Source organism: Anas platyrhynchos, chromosome 3 (assembly GCF_047663525.1).
Source record: "Anas platyrhynchos isolate ZD024472 breed Pekin duck chromosome 3, IASCAAS_PekinDuck_T2T, whole genome shotgun sequence".
Taxonomy (NCBI): Eukaryota; Metazoa; Chordata; class Aves; order Anseriformes; family Anatidae; genus Anas; species Anas platyrhynchos.
This window is the reverse complement of record NC_092589.1, coordinates 77,183,101-77,208,099: the sequence shown is the minus strand read 5'-3', so window position 1 is coordinate 77,208,099 and position 24,999 is coordinate 77,183,101. Positions and strand designations below refer to the sequence as shown.

General features: G+C 35.8%; 1 protein-coding gene across 4 annotated transcripts in view; it reads right to left on the bottom strand.

Annotated features, from left to right (window-relative positions):
- Positions 1-24,999, bottom strand: part of ASCC3 (activating signal cointegrator 1 complex subunit 3) — a 274,883-nt gene that overhangs the window by 227,400 nt on the left and 22,484 nt on the right. For all 4 annotated transcript variants that reach the window (XM_038176559.1, XM_038176561.1, XM_072036159.1 and 1 more), the window contains exons 4-5: positions 22,846-23,429; positions 1,331-1,451 (exon numbers count right to left, since the gene is read on the bottom strand). In XM_038176559.1, coding sequence (XP_038032487.1) covers positions 1,331-1,451; positions 22,846-23,429 — 705 coding nt within the window. The remainder of the gene's footprint in view (positions 1-1,330; positions 1,452-22,845; positions 23,430-24,999) is intronic.

Sequence of the window (24,999 nt, the reverse complement as noted above, 5' to 3'; positions counted from 1 at the left end):
CATGAGGAATATTACTTTGATCAACTTAAAAGGAAAAAGTTTTACTAAAATGATTAAATTGAACTTGGGGCAGAGCATCTGCAGTCTTGGAGAAGATACTCAAATATCACTGACTTCTATACTACAGTGAAAGAACTGTCATCAGTAAAAAAAAAAAAAAAAGTGAAACAACAAGGAAAAAAAAACAAAAACATAAAACCAGTAACACCCTTATCGAAAAGCACAATGTTGAAAATATTCTCTCTCCACATTCTAGCATAATTATTTACTGATGGCATGCTGAAGAATAAGTTTATAATAGCTTTCAAAATACTACTACTTCTAAATGAAAAGAAAATGTTGCACGTTGAAGAAAAAACATAATTGTTTGCGCATATATTTTATTTTTTTTCTTTTGGTTATATGAGAAAGTAAAAAAACCACAACAACAACAAAAAAACTTGTTATACTGATAGTTTGTGCTTTGAAATCGGTAATAGATAAAACTAATGATTGCTCTGATGACTTTAGATTAACCATCAGCATAGCAGAAGCTGAATTTCCAAACACTTGCATAAATAACATTTTACAACATGCATATTAAGTACGGTTTGTTTGCATTTAAAAAATATTGTGAGGATACCTAAGTCCAGCAATATCAGCTCTAACCAACTTTTTTCTAACTCCAAGAGTTGTAAACACGCAATGGGCTGTATGGTGTTATGCCAATGCAAGTTTTATCCCACACTGCAACCTATTCACAATCAGATTTATTTTTTGTAAGGAAATAAAGTAGGAACACTTGTTTTTAAGCAGCGATTTGCAAAACAGATTTTAAAACTATTACTCTGTGTATGCAATGTATCTTATAAAAAAGAAAATGAGAGTATAAAACCTGGCCCCCTTTATTCTTCTCACTTATCAATCCTTCAGTTTAAATTTTTTTTTTTTTTCCCCAGAAGTGCTTGTTACTGTGCTTTTTCTCAACAAGACATCCATTTGATGTTAACACTGAAACAGGAAATGGGATAGCAGATGAGGAATACCTCAAGATGAAGTTATTTGAATGGTAATTGATTGAAATAGATACAAATGTTAACACATTTCTTTTAAAATTACACGCGCACATATACAGTTGAAAAGTAAATATACAACAGGCATTTATTTCATTTTTGTAATCAAACCACAATTTCTTTATTTACACTAATATAAGCACCCTCCATCGCCACCACTTTTTTTCTTTTTTGGCTTTCTTTTTAAATGTGCATAGCCAGAACTGCTTGAAATGTAATTGAACAGTTAGAAAACTTAATTTTATCTGATTTGGAATAACAATTTTGTAGTCACATACCTTGCAATGCCTGAAACTTGTTATCATTTGCACAAGTCAAAGATCTTTCCACAATCAGAGATCTGTTCTGTAGGAGCTTCTCTATAAGTTCAAAACCTTCAGGGCCTAGTAGTTCAAATAACTAGAAAGAAAAGAAAGTCCTAAGTCATTGTTCAAATTAGCATAAAATTACAAATAGGACTGCAATATTTCCATCCTTGGTAATAGCATGTCTGTTAACAAGTTTAAAGAATTTCAAATCTAAGTGATTCAGCCCAAGAGGTATCATTGCTAGCATTTATCCAGATTCTATGTTATTAAAAGGGAAAAGTATTGAAAGTTTTCAGTAGGAAAGATTTAAACTGTAAATCTTGTCTGTTAAATAAAACATTCATTTTTGAGATTCTTGTATAAAATTTAATTCTTCTCAAGACCAAACTTTACATTTTTTTTTAAATAGTTACTTATATAAACTCTGCGACAAACTTTTTCCTCCATAATATAACCAGATAAATAAAGAGAACTGGTGCTTTCTTATAGATGTCAGATAAATAGGAAGTTATTTACATTCCAGTGAATAAGAGAAATTTCCTACAGCATTTTCACATTAATATCCTACAAAAAGGTCATAAATGTGGAAGAGAGCAAGATTTGAGGAAATAATCAAGAGAAGCACTTCCTATCCATCTTACCCATAATTATTTTGGAAAAATTCAATGCAGTACAGCAGAGCAGTAAGCTACTCAGAAACTGTTCTGAATTTCTAACATTTTTCCCCCTCATTTTTTCATTTTATAAAAAGGCAAATAGGACGATTTCTCCTTAGTGCTTTCTAAGTTTGCTTCTAAAAGTATTCACTCAACTTCAGGTATCAGGTAAGAATAATTGTTATGGTGTGTTTTCATGTAAAGTCCTGTGAATGAGTAAAATTTGGCCACTGCAGGATTCAAATATTTCTGTTCCAACTATGAAAAGGAGAGTTCTCTTACTATCCTGTATTTAATTTGCCAGCTTCTTAGTAGGGAGTTTTGCTGCGGTTGTCTCTGCCCACTGGGCAATAGTGTTATGATGCTTATATTTACAAAAGCCATGGAACCATAGAATGGTTTGGGTTGGAAGGGGCCATAAAGATCATTGAGTTCCAACCCCCTGCCATGGGCAGGGACCCTTCCCACTAGACCAGGTTGCTCAAAGCCCCATCCAACCCAGCCTTGAACACCTCCAAGGATGGGGTACCCACAGCTTCTCTGAACAACCTGTGACAGTGCTTTACCATCCTCTGCATGACAAACTTCCTCCTACATTCTAATGTAAATCTTTTAGTTTAAAATTGTTCCTCCTTGTCCTATCGCTGTCTGCTTGTGTAAATTTCAAACAGTGTGAAGGGCATCAGAATAATGATCCTTTTTTTCAGGCCAGGCTGTACTTCATAAGGTAAACTTGCATTTAATAAATAATACAAAAGAAGTAGAAAGTGTTACTCCTTAACCCCCCGGGTTTCTGAGAAAAACGTAAGGTGTATCCATTAGTTCAGTGATGTCAGCATTTGCAGAGACCACGAAACATATAAACTTTTGCATTTCTTTTATTAAAGTAACCACTGACAGCAAATTGGAGAAGCAATCTGAGTAAAAAAAAGAATGCAATAAATGTGGACAAACAAAATCCTACACTCAAATAAGAGCATCAAACTGCAGAAATACAGGACAGTAAACTGCTGGCTAGACATTAATTTTGTTGACAAGGATCTGAAGCTATAATGGATTTCTTTTTATCCAGCCTTCTCTAACAATCATCATTAATTCTTGTCTTTTGCATAGCTATTCACTGTCACTTTACTGCTACATTTTAACCAATATTATCTAAAGACATAACACGGCTTTATTCACTGCAGCATACACAGTATATGCATATTCAGACTTACAATGTTGCCAAAACAAAGAAAAAAAGGAAAAGGTAATCAACATGTTATTCCTAAAACATCCACTGTATACTTTCAGCTCTGCAAAGGACTCCAAAGCATCACTCTCACTGGAAGCAAGCTTGACAAGGTTTAATCAGAAAAGATGGGTTTTGATGGTACAGGTAACAGTTTTAGAACATGAAAATGTTTTTCCATTCCTGTTTTCCCAGTATACTCTCAATCAAAAAAAAATCCATATCAAATCTATATTTCAACTTATCAGAACAGTAGAGTTGTACAAAAAAAATAGTAAAGTTACATGACATTCTATGTCCATGCCAGAGGCAGATACTACCATAAGACAGCATTTCTCACTTAATCCCTAGTCAGGTTGGGGCTCAGTGGAGGAGCACCAAGGTGAAAAGATAACATCCTACTCTCCAGACAACCTGCCAGTCAAAGAGCACCAAACGTATGGTATTACACACAACAAGCTCATGCAGTGTGAGTCACTCCATTTTGCCTTCTTGATTCATGGACAGAGCGTAGTATTAACTTGCTACCAGCAGTTTGAGAACTGTCTGCAGAATCCAAGTAACCATGCTGCTGTCTGAAAGAGAAGGAGGCTATGAGAACATTTTAAACAGCTAACACAGAGTGAGCTCATTGTTCAAGACACAGAAGTGAAACAGTACAGGACCAGCAACAATGACCTGTTCTCACTGACAAGTTGTCTCCCAAACCCACTGGAAAGCTGCCAGAGATCACAGGTGGAAAATAACCATTGAGAGCCAAACCAAGACATAAATGTAAGTGCTAGGAAATGGAGAATAAGTTAAACTGCAAGACCTGTCGCCATCTACCACTGATGGCAGAAATGGTGACATTGGCAGAAAAAAGATGGCAAAGAGCAGAAGAAAACACCTTGAAGGCTTCTCTGTAAGACCTATATTTTATTCATCGACAGATTTATCCAGAATCATGTCATTTCAAAGTGCAGTTCTCCATCTTCTCATTTTCTTAGGCTTTCAAGAACACATCAGGGTCCATTCACAAGGCTTTTTACCATTTCAGAAACGCTTTTTATGTTTTCTGGAATCTTTAAACCTAATTCCTAAAGCAATACACTAATTAAAAAACAACCTGAACTTCCGTGATGATAGACATCATTAATGATCTAACCAGCAACCAGACCCAAAGGTGCCTTACGAAAACTGATTTATGAGCTGGAGAGAAAACACCGCTCCTTCTTGGGGTCCAACTTCAATCAAGATAATGCCTGGCCTTGATTATCAGCCTGGCATCTTCAAACAAAGCACAAAATTTGCCTTCCTTTTTAATAGTCACACTACTCAAATAATCCTGATCGAAGTCTGAAGAGTAAACAAGAGTTTTTAGAAAAACATACGATTTATCTTGTTCAAAAGAGAAAGAGGTGTCAAAGTTTGTACAAAGTAACCACCTCACTGCTGCTATCAATCTTACACTTCACAGCAACAGGTTGACTGTATAAATCAGAGAGCAGGAAAGAGAAAATTAGGACTGTGTTGATTGAAAACTGGCTTCTGTCTAGTAAGAGGAAAGAAGCCCCCCAGCACAGAAAGCAACTGATCAAGAAACAAAGTGGCTTTCTTCTGCCAGAACACTTCCTTTTGACAGTAATTTTATCTTTTGATGCTATAAATTGAAATAATTGACGTAGATTGGAACAGCTGAAGCAGCTGTTAAGGAGCAAAATCCACAACACCTCCAGTACTTAGTGAATGCAAACACAGTCCTGAGCACCACAGTTCAGTCTTAAGTCTGGCCATTCAGTTGGGGGCACAGTGGTGGAGTGAGCACTTACAATAGTTGCTTTGCAATGTTGATTTACAAAATACAAGCGTAGTACTTTTCGCAGGAGGCTGCAGCATTTTCTAACACACAGGTCTGCTTTCCTCATGATGCTATTCAGGGTGACTGCCCTGCAACTGTGCTGAATAAGTCCGTAAAGAATCAACCAGCACAAATAGCAGCCAAAGAAAAATGAAGCAACAATTTCTGTAAAATGGAAAGCTTAAGAAAGCTGTGAATCCTATCTACTGTTAAGCCTCTCAAAGTGATAAAGATCCTACCTCTGACCAACTGCATTGATCCTCTGGACAAATATCTAGCATAAGCTGCACAGAAATTCCTAATATTCACTACAGAAAATAAAAACTTCCCCACAGTTTCTTTTAAATCATAAAACCTATGTAATTTCCAAGAAAAGCATTGCTACTAACACATTTTCCTTTCTGCATTTCATTAACACATTTATTCACAGCATTTTGATATCTTTTCTCAATAATGTTACTTAGCAATATTTAATTCCTGATACAATCTATTTTTACAGCAAAAACACTTCTTATTCATTCCATTTGTAGTACTTAAATAAAGGATCATTACTCTTGTTCTCCAGGCCTTCCCACGTTCACTCATCCATGCTCTCAGCATATGGTCCTCTCAACACACAATATAGCAGCAATATTTGTATTTATATCTTTTTTTTTTTTTTTAAACATAATGAACATTACTACATATAAGCTGAATACTGTTTTTTCCTCTGTGGTCTACAGCACAGAAAAAAATAATATTCTGTGCTCTGAAATTAAAAATGATTATTTTCTGCTCAGCTGTAAACTACCAGCTGCTATGTGATCAGATACCACAGATAGGAGAAGACAGGTAACTTACTTAGAGGTCTAAAAAGACAAAGAGCTGAAAATGTTAAAAATAATCAAATAAGACAAGTTTTTATAACTCACTGTTTTCTCAACATCCTAATTAAAACATAAAAAAATAAAAATTAACTGCTAGAACTTAATGGAAAGAAAAAGAAAACAAGTGATTCCAACCAGAAGCTTTTCCTTAGCCCCCTTCCCTCTTCCAGAATTGATGTCCGTCTGATACAATAACACTTACCCCATTCCAGTTGTAAAATTAATCCTTTTGCAGCACAAAGGAGAAACTAGAAGCACTCGCTCTGTCACTGTCACAAGGAGCAGGACAGCAAACAGACAGATTATTGTCACGACTGACTGCAGCCTGCAGAGCTAGGAGATACTCAACACAAGCTTGAGCCCTGACATTTCCTCTTCTCTCTTCCTTTCTCAAGGAGGCTTGCTACCTCCCAGATTTCCAGCTCTTTAATGCTGGGGGATACTCTCAACAAACTACAGAGACTAAGCTTTTAGGGGTTTTATTAGCTTGTTTTGAAGGCCAAGAAACACAAATTCACCAAATCAGGATCCTTTCATTGTTCTTTCACACATAACTGTTGCTTCCTTATGCTCTGCCCAGAACATCTTCGTGCTCAGGCATACAGGAGCAAGATAAGTGTTTACAGTGAATTTTAATATTTCAGAAAATAAATACCGTGAAGTCTCTCCCATACAACAGGCTTATTTTATTCTTGCTGATAAAATCATTCATAGTACTGAACTTAAATTTTATTCTGAAGAAAGGAAAAAAATAAGTTACAGACCAACTGAAAAAGCTGAATATTCCTCTTGAAATCTGTTGCTTGCCTCTAAAGAGAAGTTACTATTGAGAAAAGAATTTTGGACACAATGTTTTGATTCTAGAATAATAGTGAAGAATAAAAGACAAATTGAGAAATTGTGATCCACACCTAGCAATTTATGTAGCTTAAGAAGCTAATTATTATGTTTCATTCCAAAGGAAATGCTTTCAGTTAATCAAACCCAGAAGTCAGCAGGGTCATATCCACTGTAGTAGTCCACAGGATGAAATTTCTAGCATTCAAAGACCAACTAGAAGAAATTCATCTTAAAGGGCAGTAAACCTGGGGACCACGTTGGTGACAGCACAGTGGTAGCTTTTAATAGACTTTTAAATAGATTTATATGGAAATTATCAAAGTAAAAGCAAGTTTTCTCTGAAACATTTCCAGTTCTTTCCTAGCATCATTCTTATTTCTAATATATTCACTTCTACCACATATCCAAAGTGTAAAAATAAAAGATGCTGCAGTTTTGAATAGTGGACACATGTTTCTGGCACGTAAGCCTGTAACCTGAATGCTGTTAATAGCTTGACATGGCTGACGGCAAAAGATGAAACAACGTGCAACACTGCTAGTTCAAAAAAAAGAAAGCGTGTATGTATCATCTCCGACCATAGTAACTCAGACCCATGGCCCTTTCAGGCCAGTCTGATAAAAGAAAAAAAACCACCTGTAAAACACCTGTGTAAGCTTGTTAGCAAAAACTAGGATGGTTCTGATGGAAGTGACACAAAATGGTATGATTCTATTGTCAACGTTGGTGCTGACAGGCCAGATCATATACATTATTATATATTATTCTGTCCTTAAATGTCAATATCCAAGAGCCTGAGGGCAGGCACAGGAATTTAGAGAATGTTCTTAGCTACCTTTTTATTAAGTTATTATGAGATAAAGTAGACAGCAGGAACAGTTGGAGAGGCTGCGTGTCAATCGGCAGTTTCTTGAAAAGCAGCCAAACTACTACGTTCCTTGAAGCAGTAACAGATTGTGCCCAAAAGACACCCCTGAATGTCTTCAATAACAAAGGTCCCACATGACTTCAGCTACTACTCAGTGACCATAAAGACACAAATGAGTGTGATATATGGTCACTCACATTTGTCTGAATGATTTTTAAATTTCATTTTATGTGCATAGCCTTAATATCTGGAAGAAAGTGTAATAAGTAATAAATCTAGGAACCAAAGGACAAGATGTGTCACACTGCATTAGAATGGTGAGACAAGGTCCCCATGCTAATAATTTCTACTCAATATATGCTAGCTATACAGAAAAGGTAAGGAGACAGAGACAGCAGTCCTGCAGACAGACAGCAGTCTATCTGCCAGAGCACGGAACAAGCACGAAGCTGAACTCCAATGAGATGCACAGCATAGGAAATACCTTCCAGTCAGGCTCAGCCATAAAAAGTACAGCCTTGCTGTTGAACAGTTCAAGACTCCAATAAGATTTTACTTGGAATATTACAATAGTTAATATTCACTTTGCAATTTCACAAGGCACAATTTAGAAGGGGCCTTAGAATAATCATCTCCTTACCTTGAACTTAAATCTGAGGTAGAGAACTGTGAACATTACTCTTACATCAAACTATCTCCCACACAAGAGCATTTTCTTGATTTCTGCATCTTCTGTGAAGTGGGGACAAATCCTAAAAGTTTCACAAAATATTTTGTTCTTCAAATGAAAACAACAACAGACTAAGAATGGTCCTTGTGTCCTCCTTGAGCCTCAGCACTATATGGTTCTGTGGCACTAAATGAAAGAGAACATAATTTGGCCAAGCAGTGCTGCTCCTCCATCTCCCTACCTTTAGAGCCTAACAGCTGGCCAAGGTTACACAGCACCACCTACGCAACTAATTGCTATGCCTGCTCTTTATGGCTTGTATCCAAATGATTTTACTTCAGAAAGCACAGTTTTCAGACAGCCTTGCAAAAATCCTCTCTATAGCATGGTCTCAAGTTTCTTCTGTTGAGTAGTACTCAAGTGAGCTATTGAGTAACTGAAATTCTTTACCTCAAAAAATAATAGAGAAAACATAACATATTTCTTGGACTATAGTCCTACTGGATGAAGTAACCAAAGAGTTAATTTCGGAATGCACAGCCCAGCATGCTAATTGCACCTCCATAGAAATTATCTTCCACTGCTGGCAAGCCTTTCTACCTGGGAGACTTGCACAGTCTGAGCAAGCTCAGACTAATTGTGCTTACCTCAAAGGTGAACAGTAGATGGGCACTTCCAGCCCTCTGAAGACGGGTTGCTGACAGACTACTTGCATACGGAACACATTTCTTCAGCTACAGGGTTCTTACACTGCAATACCGGGCATCACTGGGATCGAGTATGACAGAACGACAAGCCTATAGGCAGGCATGCTCACAGGACAATGAGCACCTGGTCCTCAGACAGCCTCGAGCAATAAAGTACCAGCTTCATGAAGATGAACAAAAAGTTACAACTTGTCATCAGAGAGGTCTTAAATGTCTCTGCATGAAAGGAGTTAGCTTGGAATTTTTGCATTTCACCTTCAGAGGGCAATCAAAATAAATACAAAGTTAGAAACTACATAAAAAGCAGCAGCAAAGTTCTAGGAATTCCCTTAAAAGAAAGGTGAAAGTTTTTGTTACTTGAAAGACAGAACAAGGCTGAGCAAGAAGCTGATGGGAAGCTTTTCATATAACACTGTCTTTGTGAGAGACATACAAAAACATAATGGCTTCATAACAAATTCTCACACAACACTTAACCTTCAGTTACTTTTTCAGTTAGTACATTTGCAGAGCAACAAGAACTGATGGAAATTTGGTCTTGATCATGGGAAACATTTTTAGTCCAGCAGTACAAGTTCAAAGCATAAATAAAGATAGAGCCAATTACTTTTTGTAGTACTGCCTCTCCTCAGCAAGCTGGCATTACTCTCTATTTCTGTATTTCTTTTTCCACAGAACATGATGCAATTTCACTTCAACTATACACTTGTAAAAATGCATGAAAGAAGAATTCCAAAATGAATATTAAAACATGAAAATTAATTTCACAGCCTACAGGTACCAGCCATTAAGAGTATGAGATTTCTTTTAAATCAAACTCAAGTCTAAACTCAAGCTAAAACACTGAAACTGATCAGTTACAGGGAAAAAAGAAAGGTAATAATTTTTATCATAAAAAAAAGAATTAAAAAAAAAAACACATTATCAGATTGATACTGTATGTCAATATAGCTAAATAGGCCTAAAACAATCTTCTTACCTACTTAGTTTCCTGACAGTTTTTATCATATATATCACCTTAGTGTTCTTACATCAAAAAATATTATATATAATTTGTCACAGCATAATTCTAACATATTTGATAGAAAGCCTTCTCCAGCTCCTTGTGTGTCTAAAACTGCCAACCACACTTGACAAAAGCAAAAACACAAAGCACCTAAGCAAGTTTTCATAATATTTTTAAGCCAAAGTAAATAGAGTGCAGAGATTACTACTGCTATCGGTGTTTAACACTGACTAATTAGGAACTCACACAGATGCACTAATTTTGAAAATTTGAAACACGGAACTACATGGGTATTTCCACCAGCTCATTTAGCCTAAAGACTCAGGCAATTAGAAATACGTCAAACCCAGCTACAAACAGCAGACTACACTAATGTGCCTTTTAAAAAAACAAGCCCTGAAGACTAATTTAAGTGTAGGAAAAACTTACTGTTATAAGATTCCTTAAACTAGTATTTATCTTCAGAAGTATTCTGGGATCATCTGTTTATGAATTTTGAAAAAAAAAAGTATCCTAAAATTAGCTAATTGCTTCACTTGCCACTTTTCTAAGCACACGGAGCAGGTGCCATCCTTGCAAAAGCTATAGGCCCACTTGGAATTACTGAATGATTATTTGTAAAGATACTACACAGATGCCTGCATCACTACTGCAGTAATACAAATCCAAATTCTCCCAGAGGGAGGAAAAGTTATGCTGTTTTTAGACATTTTTAAAAGGAGACAGCAGATGCCTTTTTCATTCTGTATTGAGAACAATTGAATTGGATAAGAAATAAGAAAACCTGACTTTAACTCACAGAAAGATGCATTAATATGCAGGGTTTGTATTAGACTCAACCATCCAAAACATATTTTTTTCCTAGTGCTTGGGATTTACTTACAAAATGGCCACAGTTGGAATGGAAATCTTCTCTGCAAAAGAAGAACCTGTAGATACTGTTAGAGGAAAACAATTCCAAAACCCGACAATTTGCAGGGTCCCCAGGGAAGCAGACACACAGTTTAAGAAGTGTTTGGACTGTGCACTTAGTCACATGGTCTGAATTTTTGGGTAGAACTACATGGTGCCAGGAGTTGGGTTTGTTCCCCCCCCCCCAACCTAAAATGATTTGGAAGGATATGATTTTGTGTTTAGTTAACTTAGTCACCCTTAATCTTTCAGGTGCCATCTGATCGCATCTTGCAGATCTCGTGATTCCTTATGTCTTCATTTGGATTTGGAAATTACTTCTTAGGATGAAAATAAAAAGGCAAGAACTCTATCAACTACAGACTGTCTCGCTCTAGAAAAAAATCTCATTAAGTTTAATGATATATTTGAGCTGATTCAAAAGTTCCCATGAATAGATCAAGCCTTATGCCACCTCAAAGATACAAGCTCTCTCTCAGTACAAAACTGAAGAAGTCGACAGGAAAGAGGAAAAGTTACTGACAGGAAGGAGATCAACCAGCTCTTAGCACCAGGATGAACCCTAGCCATCTCTTGGCTCTCACTGTGGCTCTTTCATCATATCTTAAGTCCTATCCTCAAAAACCAGCACTCAAACTCCATTCAATTTGCTTTCTTATGAAGGGAAACAGCATGGCTCTGTTTTCATAAAAATTCAAAGATTTCTGTCATCCTTGCTGTTTCAACACTCCTTGGACATCAACAGATCTGTGTACTACAGACTCTGATTTCAAAACGAAGGCCAAAGCTGGAAAAGGAGAAAACTGTATCAAAAATAACTAGATTATTTTCTCTATTTGAAAGGTGAACAGATAAGCTTTATGGTTAAGAATAATGAGACCTAAGCTTTGTATTGTTTGAGTATAAAATTCTTAGTAATTTTAATAAAATTACAAAGAAGATTTTGAGCTTGAAAAGCCAGAGTCATACCAAGTTAGAAGCTTTGACGATAAGATAAAGATGAAACACCACAGGGGTGATCCATATATATCTGTACTTTCCCATAATGGGTACTGCTCTCTATGAACTAGGTAACAGGGAATAAGCTTTGTGATATGTTAATTTGTTCAGTAAAAGAACATTCTAGCCCTAACAAAATGAAGAGTCACTCTGATGCTTAAAAGCAAATATGTTTTATGAGACACATTGCTCTGACTCAAAAATATCTTGGATGCAAGAGTACATGCACAGACTAAATTAAAAGATAACGTTATAGCTTAGTGATTCTTTAAGGAAAATGCAGATCAAGTTACTACAACATAGTATCATATCCAAAGTTTTCACGTGGTGTTGTTCATAAATATCAATGAACGTTTAAATTAGCTGTTAAGTCAAAATGGAGGTTAAAGATCAACAACTGTTGTCCTGAAATGACCTCACGATTGAATTACCGCTTTTATTTATTGATATTAACTAAGAAAATTTCTAAGAAAGACAGCAAGAATTTTGATTATTTTCTACGATGTGAACAAATTCCTATTGTAAAGTTCTGTGTGATAATTTTTAAGAGACAAACCTAACAAATTAACTTTTAGTAAACATTTACATGAAAGTAATATAGTGACAAAAAAAATTTAGATTGTCCTCAGTAAAGTTCCCTGACAAAAGTCTTTTACCTTCTCCAAAGATGACAAAGGAGATGAGATTTGAGTAAATTCTGTGGGGACATAATGAAATAAGAGAAAGCAGTAGGAATCTGAGCTGTTAAAAAAAACTATTCTGTCTATGATTAATTCCTGTTCTTTACGATGTCCCAAGTACAAAGGGACTAGGAAAAATTACTAGATATTACTCCATGTTTTCTAACAAACTTCTTAACTGTGATACAAAAGCTTGGGATTCATAACCAGTTGTAAACACCCACGCAAGAACCCTAGATAGGATCCTAAACTTTATGATCACTATTAAGGCTGGTTGACAAAGTCTCCAGGAGCAAAAGATGAACATCTCTAGAAGTCAGGTAAGTACTGCCATTTCCTTCTGTCACCGTAAGTAAACTATCTATAACCTCTGAAATGCCTTATGCAGCTTTTAGACAACATTTTAACCATCACTTCAGATTTTTTTGATATTGGAAAACAAAAACAAAAAATACTACAAACACTACTAAATTAAGAGGTGAATGATTCAATAACAATGAAAAACTTGTACCAATGTGCAACAAGTCAATTCCCATTACTAAACAGTACTGGGAGTCTAGCTATAAAATTATTAATCCATAAAAATTAGTATTGAGTATTTATTGAAATAATAATCTACTCCTGATTCTCAGTCATTGCTTAAAGTCCTCATAGGTAACTGAACTCCCATGTCCAAAGTGAGCAGAAAATTTACAGTATCTGAAAACTGTGCAGTATTTAGAAAGCCAGTGTATTAACGCAACAATTTTTAAACATCAAACAGGTCATAATACTAACTGAGAATATAATCAAGCTTTACAGTTTGGGATTTGAAGAGTGCCTCACAAGGAGTATACAATTGCTCTGTGCAATAGTTCTGAGAGCTAATGTTCATTTGTTAATAAATAAAATTACTGAGCTATTGCAAAAGCTATGACAGTGATGGAAAAATTTTTAGAATCTCAAAGCTAACCAAAACTCTTGGTGAGATTTTTCCTCACTAATAAGAACAATCGGTATTTACAAAACATTTGCATTTTGCTGCCAGTCTTTTGCTGTCCCCTCCCCTCTATCTGAGTGCCTTTTCCTGCAAGCCACAGTCCATTGATGCATTACTCCCACACTAAATATGTCTGTACTATTGTTACTTTGCAACAAGTCAGTCTGACAATTATTTTTTCATATTTCGTTTCCTCAGTTTTTCATGCTTTATTTCACATGCTACCTTCTATGTGATTCACCTCCTGTGAACACTTTTCCAATTATTTTTTAGCACCTTCTATACATAGCTATGTTGAAGTCATCTGCTCAAACTGCTTTCCCTACCAACAGGGGCTCTTATTAACACATTCTCCACCTAAGATCAAAAATGAAATGCAGTTGTAACACTGAAAATATCTGGCAGTGCTTACAACGAATGTCTTTACAATGGGACATAAACTTACAGGTGTTGACATGTTTGAAATATAATCAGCCAATAAAACATTTTCCAATAGGGGCAGGATATTAAATATTTATTTCAGGTACTTTAAATGAGAAGAGTCAGGAGGACAAAACTCCTCCTGCAAATACCTTCAAGCAGCTAACTTCTACAATTTTGTTCTTAAATGAACTTAAATTTAACATTAATAACAAAAGATTTAATAATGACTTCTACATAACAAAACAATGTACCATGACTTTTATTTGCCATTTCTACAGGTAGCCTTCACAAACCTAATAAGCTCAGGACTTTAATAAACTGCAAGGAGTAATACAAGATAGTACTAAAGGTGTGCTTTATACATATATACACACTATATATGTGTGTGTTTATAATATATACATACATACACTTGAAAGCTCTTTCACAACATCTTTTATGTCCTATGATAAATAACTTGTAATAAATATGAAAGCTTATAAAAGTTAATGTCTACAACTGCTCCATCTAGAACAAGCTTTTTATTCCAAGTTTTTACAACAAAGAAATCATAATGTTATCTCCTTTCCATCTTGAACAAAAATGATGTAGTAGCATTACCCTCTTCATTTTTGTTAAATGTTTTATGTATTTATTGTTACACTTGCTGCATCAGTTGCACAAGACTACTTTAGTTTAATCCAGTGAGTTTTATTGTGTTAATAGTTAAAAATCAGTAAAGACCAAACCAGTGAGTCTACATCCAGATATCCAATTCCTCTGTGGGCAAGTCTCATAAAAATGCAAAGGCAAACACAAATGCAATTCTAATTTTCTACTGGTGTTACTTTGCTGGCTGTGCATGTAAAATATCAGCTATACACACAGTTCAGAAATCTACTCTGTAGATTACGTTAAAATCATAGGTACAGACTAACACAATTAGTAAAATCAAAACTGTTTCAAAACTGAGGACAAACATCCAGCTTATTTTAATTATGCTAGGATTTTATTCCAGAATTTTTTATTCTAGAGGTTTTGTCTTTGCAATTATGCATATTGAATGATTAGCATTCATCACTCTAAAGCCTAAATCAGTTTTCAAAACACACTCACCTCTCCTGTTTCCTCCCCTTTGGACAGCCAAGTCAGCCACCTCACCACCAACTACAGCTTCATATAACGTCCCCATCCACTAACAAGCTGTGCTACTTACTTACGCCTTAGTGTATTATTCTATGCATTGTGTTTCAAAAAGTGTTTTCCCCTAAATTTTCTACAGGTTGCTTACTAAAACTATTTCCATCAGCCCCAAGTTCTGCCCAGCCTCCTTTTGACATGGAGCGTACCTGGGAGAACAGCAGCCACGATCTGAACTCTCAGAGCACCTTCAGCTCTGCCTGGGACAAGTGAGGAGAGCTGTGGGGGCGGGGGGGAGTCCCAATCCAGAAGAAAAGAGAGGCAGCTTACACAGAAAAGCCAAGCTGTGGCTTTGACAGGGAACAGAGAAGCTTCTGGGTGCACAGAAGCACTCACGAGTACACCGATGTCAGTTTGTAACCAGGGGAGCACGTGCAAACCAGCTCCACTTGCACCCCAAGCCAACCAAAAGCATCAGCCAAGGACTGAGTGTGAGCAGACAGTGCTGAATGTGGCTAACACAGCCTTTTTCTCTAAAGCATCTCTCTTGGAGCCTGCACGGTATGTCAGAAGTGGGATCTCAGAGCCAGCACCTAAGTGTCACACCAGTCTGCAACAAATGAAATGCCAAGGCATTTTTCACAGTCAGTATTATCCCATGAGCTGTGAAGAGTTCAGAGCTCTTAACATGAATTACATATTCATGCTGCTCAGGGAGCACTCGCAGAACAGACCTGAGAATTATTAATCTGAATTCAGGTTTAGAAATAAGAGTTGAGTCTCTCTCAGGTCACTTTTTTCCCCCCCCCGATACTAACAACCAGAACATATGGTTTTTATATATAAAATTTAACACTAAAATTCTGACTACCCTTGAAAGCAAGTGTTTCAGAATGAGCAAGAAATCAGCAAATACAGAGAACAGTATCTGCAGTGTGTGCTACTGACAAAATGCACGCTAAATCACTGGTAGGAAATAAAAATTTATACACCGGCTTAGTCTTATTCTGAAATACCGTGATTATGTACAAAGCTGTATATGCACTTCCATTCACTTAAGCGAAGGAGTGAATAAGTGTCTGTAGTCTGCAGGAATTCAAAATTCCTTTTGTAGCTGGTTTGCATTATAAACTCTTAAATACACTCTTGTTGAACTGTATTTCAATGTCCTTTCAAATTGTTACATTTGTCTTAGCTTGCAAATTGAAAAAAATTGACATGTTCATATAAATAATGTTAGGCTTTTAAAGGATATTAGAAATTTGGTCATATAAATTAAGACTGTATTCATTTTCTCTTAAGAGAAAAATGACCATTACAGATTCCTGCTTATTGAAGGAAACGAAATGAATGATTTCCCTGAATAACAAACACCCATAATTTAGAGATACTTAATTTTAGGAGACCAATTTAACACATCTGAAATCAAGGTCACTTTACAACATAATCAAGAATACTTGAAACACAAGGAGTATTTATTTCCTACACACGATAATTCATTAAATTGCTCATAAGGTTAAATTTTAAGTACTTCAATGGCTCATTCCACTTATTTTTACGAGATTCTACTGAGAAGGAACCTGCAACAAAACAAGTTTCTGAACTTAAAAAAGAACATACTAGCAAATGAAAGAATTTGTACTTAAGTTCTAGGACTTTAATGCAATAAATCCATCAGGAAAAAAAGCCTCCCAACTTGGCAAGGGGAAGGAAGCTTCGTTCAAATAAGAGGGGGCTGCATCAGGTAAAGGAAGTGATAGTAACCCAAGAACTATGGGGCTTTAAGTTCATCATGATAGCTGAAGGTGAAATTTAGCCAGCCTCTCAAAACGTTCCTTTCTTGCAGCGCTGTGAGGCAGTTTTTCCCCTCAAAAATCCAGTAAACACAACAATGAAGATTATCTGGGGAAATTTAAAGTCTCACCTCCTTTCTCAACCAACTAGTTTATAGAATACACGTATCTGAAATTAATTTAGCATTCAATATTAAAACAAATGACAAATCTAACACAGGCCTTCTCTGCTTAAAAAAAAATACATCTTTTCATAGTTTGAGGAGCTCAGGACAGGACCAAAAAACAAACAGCTGAAACTAAAGGGCTCCTAGAGAAAAATAAATAAATAAATAAATAAAAATATCTGTTGCCTATTGAACTCTATAGCTTCCATTCTGACCAGAATTAGCTACACTGACCAGTCATGGTTTACCGTGGACAGCGTGCCCTGTGATTTGCAAGCTGCAAATTGTAAGGTTACTGCTTCTTATGCCAAATCTATTGTATTTTCATTTAGATATGAAGAAATTCTAAAAAGACTGACCACTGCAGGCTGAAGTGTGCACCGTTTTAGAAATACAAGTTATTTCCTAGTCTCAAGGATAGCATTGGAGAAGTAACACAATTAGATTTTCTCTAAGCACTGCCTTTGAAATGCAGGAGGGGACAAACACATTTAAATCCAAGTTTGTCTATCTCCAGAAAAGACTCTATAACCTATAGTTGTGAATACTTTTTTATTTTCTTATTTAACAGCAGTCATCATTTAATAATAGTTTTACATACAAATTTCCTACTTAGGAGGAATGGTGTATGTTTCCAGAAGACAGTGATGCTATACAAGATTTAACTGGGTAGACTGTAGACACCTTAAAAGATTATTACAGAGGAGAAAAAGAAAAAAAAAGCGATATCATCCCCTGCTATGTTTCTTTTATTTATAGGCTCATATCCCCACAGAGAACAACTTTAGTGTCTTTTCTTTTAAAAGTATCCGGACCTGCTTACGATTCTGAGCTCCACAGACCGGCTGACTTCACTAACTGGGTCCCTTACCATAGCACAGATTTCCGTTTTGAAAGACAAATTTTGACTCCTAATTACCACCTTCCAGGTCTTAATTACCAACCTTGTTTCACTGATTTTAATTGAAATTTACAATTACAATTCACTTCTGGTTAAAGAAAAATATTTGACTTTGGATAGAAGAGGAAGGAGTACAGATATAAAAGTGTACAGATATCAAAGCTAGAAACCAAAGAGTTCCCTGTTCTTGCAGCCTGAGTGCAAGACAATCTTTCATAAATCTTCAAAAACTGACACATGAAATTGTAGGTCAGGAAGCACACATCTACAAGTGTAATAACACTGTGAATAATATATATATATATATATATGACTAGGAAAAAGTTAAAAAGAGTTTAATGGAAAAAATCAGAGAGCAGGTATATCAAAAACAGTTTAAATGTAGCATGGGCTTACTAGAGATACATCAACTGGTCTAACAATTCATTAACCTATAAAATTAATAAATACCATTTGTGTCACATCTGAACTTCATTTAAAACACTGCAGCACTCTACATGGGGACTTACTAAATTCATGGAAACAAGCGCTAATACAAAAATGAAAAGTTGGCAAAGAACTGCCAGAAGGGTAAATGAAAGGAAAGGCAACATTGAAAAGGCATAGTAGCATCGTCTGGAAAAAACAAGTTCTTCAGGAGTAATTCTTAAAGTGTTTTTTTAAAAAAAAAGAACTATAGCACAGAAAATGTTATCATAGAAACAGCCTTTAATAAAGCTAGACAGAACATAATAAGGGTTCATTTTAAACATCTGTGCAACAAGATTCTGAAACAGTCTGGAGGGGAGAGGTTGGGACAAAGCTTTCCACACTCTTGGATTAATGAGTCTTCCTTCACTTAAGGTACTGTATCACTGACAGGCAAAGTCCCCTCCAGATTCAGTGAAAGTTTGCTTTCCTTCACTCTGCTTCTCTTTCAGAAAGGCTGCTGGCAGACACAGAGGAGCTTCCTGCCAGTTGGTTGAATTAACAAATTAGTTAAGTTCCCCTTGCTCTTGATCCCAAGAACATTTAGAGGTTAGACCAACAAAGCTTATTGGCAGACACTCATGATGGGATAGGGCAACAGAAACAACACAGAGGAACTCAAGCAGAAAAAGAATAATAAAAAAAAATCATTATATTACCACTCGTGCAAAGGCAGCTAAAGAAACATTACAGGCAAAAGTCTCAGAGACAACAGAGCTCTGCATAGAGGAGCATGGGGAAAGCAGTCTAAAAGCCTATTGCTGCATCAAGCATTCAGAGAAGCAAAAATACTACACCAGAAGATAAAAAAACACAACAACACAACACCCCAGATTTAATGAAGCAGAAAAATAATCTATTAACTTCCATTCTGAAATGTGCATAAAAATACTGGGTTTTAATAATAAAGCTATAACTTCCTGGCTCTGATGACAACTATATTAATGGATAGGTTCTGCATGGGGGGAACGGTTCATCCACTCATAGGAAGAGGTCCTGCCCAACTTTGACTACTTTCTTTTGATGATATAAAACCTATATTTTATGCCCTGTACTTTCTTGACTTCAGGTTTACTTTGCTTTGAGGTGAATGCTTTTGACTCTTAAAAGAAAGCATCAGCACCTCCAAACTCCCCATCACCACATTTTGGTCTCTTATTGCAGTTTCACCACCTGCATGCTCTCAGGTGTTTGTGAGAAGGCAGAAACCAACTCTCACTCTTTCTGCAGGAATGATAAAAAATATTCTTAGAAATTAAATGAAGAGGAACATTTATTTCCCCTGTAAGAGTTTGGTACAGTAGCTGAAGTACTTGCATATGCTGCCTTTTAATGCAAAGAGCCAGGCATACACACAAATATAAAGCAGACAAAAGAAGCTTAAGCAATAAAATTTGAGTATTACTTTATAGGCAAACAATTGTACCCTATATACAGAGAAGTAAACACATGTCCTATTCACATAATAAACGAAAGACTATTTGCAATTTTCTTGTGTATTATAGTTCTGCTGTTTCCTGTCATAGCCCAGTGTTCTTCTAGTCATTTGTAGTGCATTTAACATTATTTTGTCTGGGAAATGTTGTAATCTAATACACTGAATGACATCAATGATCCTTAATTTGATTTGGGCAAAGTTCTTTCCTTATCCTGAGATGAATAAATTGGACATTTTTTCATATTCTATGCAGTATAAACTAGATCTTTATTTTGATTCCACTGAGGCCTTCTTTCTCTAGTTATTTCATCTCCATACAGTATTTCTCCCTGTTTTCTTCCCATAAAGGGATAATGCACCTGTGCAGAGTAAAAAAATAGATAGGTATTTCCAAAATAACATTCAGAGATATTTTGTAGATAAATTATGACAAGAGTTCACAGGAAAAAGAGAAACAGCCACTGAAAATAAGCAGTGTAACAACAGAGGCACCAAACTACTCAAGCTTCTTCCAAGTTAGCCTGGAAGGGGTCAGGGGCAAAGTTGCTGAATCACTCTCAGATGACTCAAGTCTTCATTCTGAAAGCATCCAATAGTAGAAACTGGCAACAAGAACTGAAGAATATACTCAATACTAACTTTTAATTAAAAAAAAAAAAAAGTGATGGTTATTAGGCTGAGCTCTACAGTTTTTCATGAGCTCTTTCTTCCTGTTTTTAAATAATGGTCTACTACCGCATCATTACCATTTCATACTCATCAACAGAATATGACATACAAGGAGAAAAGCACACTCCAGGATCCATCATTTAGTTTTACAAGACTGCATCCCCAATGAAAACCAAGTGTCCTAAATACTTGGAGAGTGTTACAACTTCCATATCACTCCAAGCAGAAGAATCAATTTTCCTCTAATTAATAGTCACCAGTGATGTTTTAGATAAACAAGCTGTCCCAAAGGAAGTGTGGAATGTTCTTAAACATGAAAACAAAGAACAAGGTACTTCTTGTACTTCACCAATTCACCAATCACTTTAAATACAAGCTACACACTGATGGAAAAGGAAGATCATTCCAACTACTTGTAGAGTTCATTAAGTAGATATAAAGCTAAATAACATACATTTGTGTCTTTCCACACACCACAAAAAGCAGCGTGTTACCCCTGAAATGATCTAAACATGCTGATACTCTTAATGTGATCTGCAATCTTAATAAACTTCGCTTAAGGATCAAATAAAATTTTCATTGACTCCTCAAGTTGACTGACTCAAGTCAACTTGTGGCATCCCTGCCCATGTCAGGGAGTTGGAACCAGATGATCTTTAAGGTCCCTTCCAACCCAAGCTGTTCTATGATTTTATGCCTCCTTGATATTCTCACCACCAACACATTCTTTTCTTTTTTCGTGATAAACAGGCTATGTGGTATCTTCCTAAACAGAAGAACAGAAAACAAAAATGTTTTAAAATATGCAAGTATGTTTTACAGATCTGGATTTTAATTTACAAATAGTTAGCCTTTCATATGAATAGCTCTTTATTCCTGGCTTATAAAGAAAAGAATTTTGTAGAACTTAGAGACTTTAGCATGTATGTGGCACCCCAATTAATGTAAGATTTTCAGTATGCACAAACACATACTTGTTATACCATCTCATATGGCAAATGTATGACCTATTTCTAGAAATGGGTTATCTTCAGGTTTAAGAGCACCATCTGCTCATAATGCTGCCACCAGCAAAATTGATATAATAAAAACAAAACAAAAAACTCTAAGTGAAAGCAAAATCTAAAGCCCAGAAAAAACTTTCAAGCCATGACTGCTCTAACAGACAGCAAAACACAAATGCCATCTAGCTTTTAACAAAAGGTGAATTAGGCTTATGTCCTCTCACACGCCACCTCCACATCATGCAGTGAACAATGAATTAATGAGGTTGTTGCAAAGAAAGGCAACACACTAACCATGCAGTGTTTGCACTCACAACAAATAAAAATATCTTCAGGGTTCCAGAGAGGTATAGGTTGGGTGGGGGAGCAGAGATTACCAGAACAGGGAGAATTTTATTACTAAGTATTCTTAAAAAATCCAACACAAGATACAGATTTCAGCCTATTTTTCTCTCTCTAGAAAAGGCAAAGAAAAGGAGTTAAATCCCTGCTAAATAATCTTCAAAAAGATACGTATACATTGACAGAGAGTGCACATTTTTTTATATTATCATAATCAAACTCTCATAAAGCCTCTAAGACAGAAAATTTGTCAGAAGTGATTAGCAAATTGCAGGATTTTTTTGCCACCCCCATTCAAACACAGTGCTCTATTCCCCTCCATTCATCTCCCCTTCACATGGCTTCAAAGCCTCTTTGCTAGTCTTTAATCGTCTTCCCCTTTGTACCATTATATTTATCTACCAGCTTCAGCTTCTGAGCTACTCAAGTTTTCTCTGCCCTTCTTGTGATAAACCCTCCCCATTTCCTTATTAAAAAAAAAAAAAAGTGACATGACAAAGTTTTAAAGTAGCACCACCTGCACTGTCCTCCAACTTTCCTTCCACTTCCTTTCCCTTCCAGCCACAGGAAGGCTCTGAAACCTGCCCAGTATAGTTACCTTTGGTGTGGCTTTGCAAGTTTCCACACTTCTGAATAGCTACTGTTTAAAAGGAAGTACAGAAAAGGTGAACAAATGGCTAAAAAATAACTTGTCTCTTATGGGGGAAAGATGGACTATTCACATGAAATCCATGCTGTATCTATCTTTTGGCCAGCATATTGAGATGATGCTGCCGTGCAATTTTCCTTAAGACAAAGAAAGCATAGATAATACTTCAGTAAAGTATTTTGGCATAATCCAATATGAAATAGTTTTGATTTTGTGCAACATCCAAATACATACAGCATGGTTAATACTCTACCGTACCTCATTTTGAAGTTCATCACCACTTTTGGCAGAAGCAAGCATCTCATACAAAGTACAGCAGAGATCCTCTGTTGTTGGTCCTCCAGGGGTTGCCCCCTGAGATTCATTCAGGTACTTTCCAACTTCAGACCACAGAAAAGAATCATCTATTTTTTCCAAAGACTTGAGATCAGATTTCTCATCACAGTAATTCTTCAAGTGATCCAGCTGGTTATTCAGAAATTTCTTGTAATCTAAGCTTATAATTCTTTGTGCATCAGCCTCACCATTTACAGGCATCTCCTCAGAATGATCTAAATCATGCATGTCAAATGAAAACACTATATTTTTACCGAAGAGCACTCTGTTACCACCATTTTGCTCTTCAGCCATCTGTATGAGGGCTGTAAGCTGTTCTTCAGTGAAGTGAGAAGCAATCCGACATGTGGCATTACAAGCTGCAGTAGCAGATGATGATGGAAATGGCCCAAACATCTGCTTGATAGCCTTCGTCTCATCATGACCAACACATTCTTTCTTGTGAAATGTCTTAAAGAGAAAAACAGCTCCACTTTCAATTGCTTCTTGTCCATTTTCAGCTCCAACTGTTAACAAAAACAAAAACAAATGTACTTTATACACTTCAAACTAATTCTTTTTCATTGCCTACAACATAACTGTATTCAATTTCTCACTGCGTCTCATCAACAAAAATATGAAATGAAGACCATAACAAGTAGCAATTGTTGCAAGGTACTGAATTATAAAAGGTATACAATAATAAAGCATCTGTCTTCATTATCGTTCTACTCACTAGAAATTCATATTAAGGATTACCCATGCTTTCTTATTTTTACAAGTAAAAGGAAAAACATGCCTGAGGTCTTAAATTCACAGTAGTATATTTATGAGTGTTTTAAAGGTAACAAAACTCCACTTTATATCAGTGTTTATATGCTGCCTAATCTGAATATTCATAACAGACTAAACATACAGAATTCAGCTGGGAATTACTATATTCCTGCTTTTGGTACTACTGAATGTATGCATTAGAAAAATTGCCCAAAGAAGTTATAATAAATAAATGCAGGAATTTATATTTGTAGGCTGCCTACAGAAAATCATGTTGTGCAAATCAACAACTATATGATTAGAGAAAAAAAAATGAATTTACTTCTTACACATTCTCAGAAGTACTTAATGAGAACACAAGCAAACACACCGTATGACGAACCAAAATGTCACTACTAAACAAAATGAAAAAAGTCATCATGCATAAAATAAACAAGGACAGCCAGCATACTTTTCTTTCTTTATTCTTCCTTCCCCGCTCCAATATACAAAAAACATGCAACTTTTAGTAAGCCTCACAAATTCGTTCTAAAAAGTCAGGCAGGTTACTGTAATATAATTTCTTAGAAGATTTCATGATTTTTTAAAAGCTTAAAAGCTTGAAAAGCTCCATGTGAAGGATTACAAACTTATATATTCAGAATGTCTGTATCTCTTCAATTCTTCGGTTACATCAGGATTGATTGGTGGAACTCCAACAGAAAATGGTATGATTCAAGTGGTAACAGTGGTGATAACACCTCCAGTATGGCTAATTCAAAATAACTGTTAAAGCAAACTACGAATTTTAAAAGAAACAGTATTATCTATTAAAAAAAAAAAAAAAGGCACTTTTGACACAATAAATGTGGCTATTTTCTTTTCAGTATTCAAAACTGTAACGTGCCTGCCTCTGTATAACTCTGCAATCCTGTTATGGTCCTATGAATTTCCTCTGCTATGGCCCTCCTTTCTGTCTGTAAATCTCATGAACCAATTGGACGATTATTAACTACTTTGACATGACTCGATTCAATGCAAGTTAGGCTCAACCCTAAACAAAAGCAATGTTTTTTTACCCCCACATGGTAACAGGAAAAAAAAAAAAAGAGAAGAAATTGAGCATAAAGCAGATGGAACAAAGCTGAGTAACTAGAAACCTAACATATACATTCACTATTTTTGAACTTCTCTGTGGTGAACTTTGAAAAGGTGAGATGTTTCTTGCTGCATTTACATGATAAATATATGCCTAGATAATTACATATGGAAGATAAGCTACATAAAGATAAGTACACACACACACACAAGATATGCGTAAATACATCTTAACAGAAAAAAAAG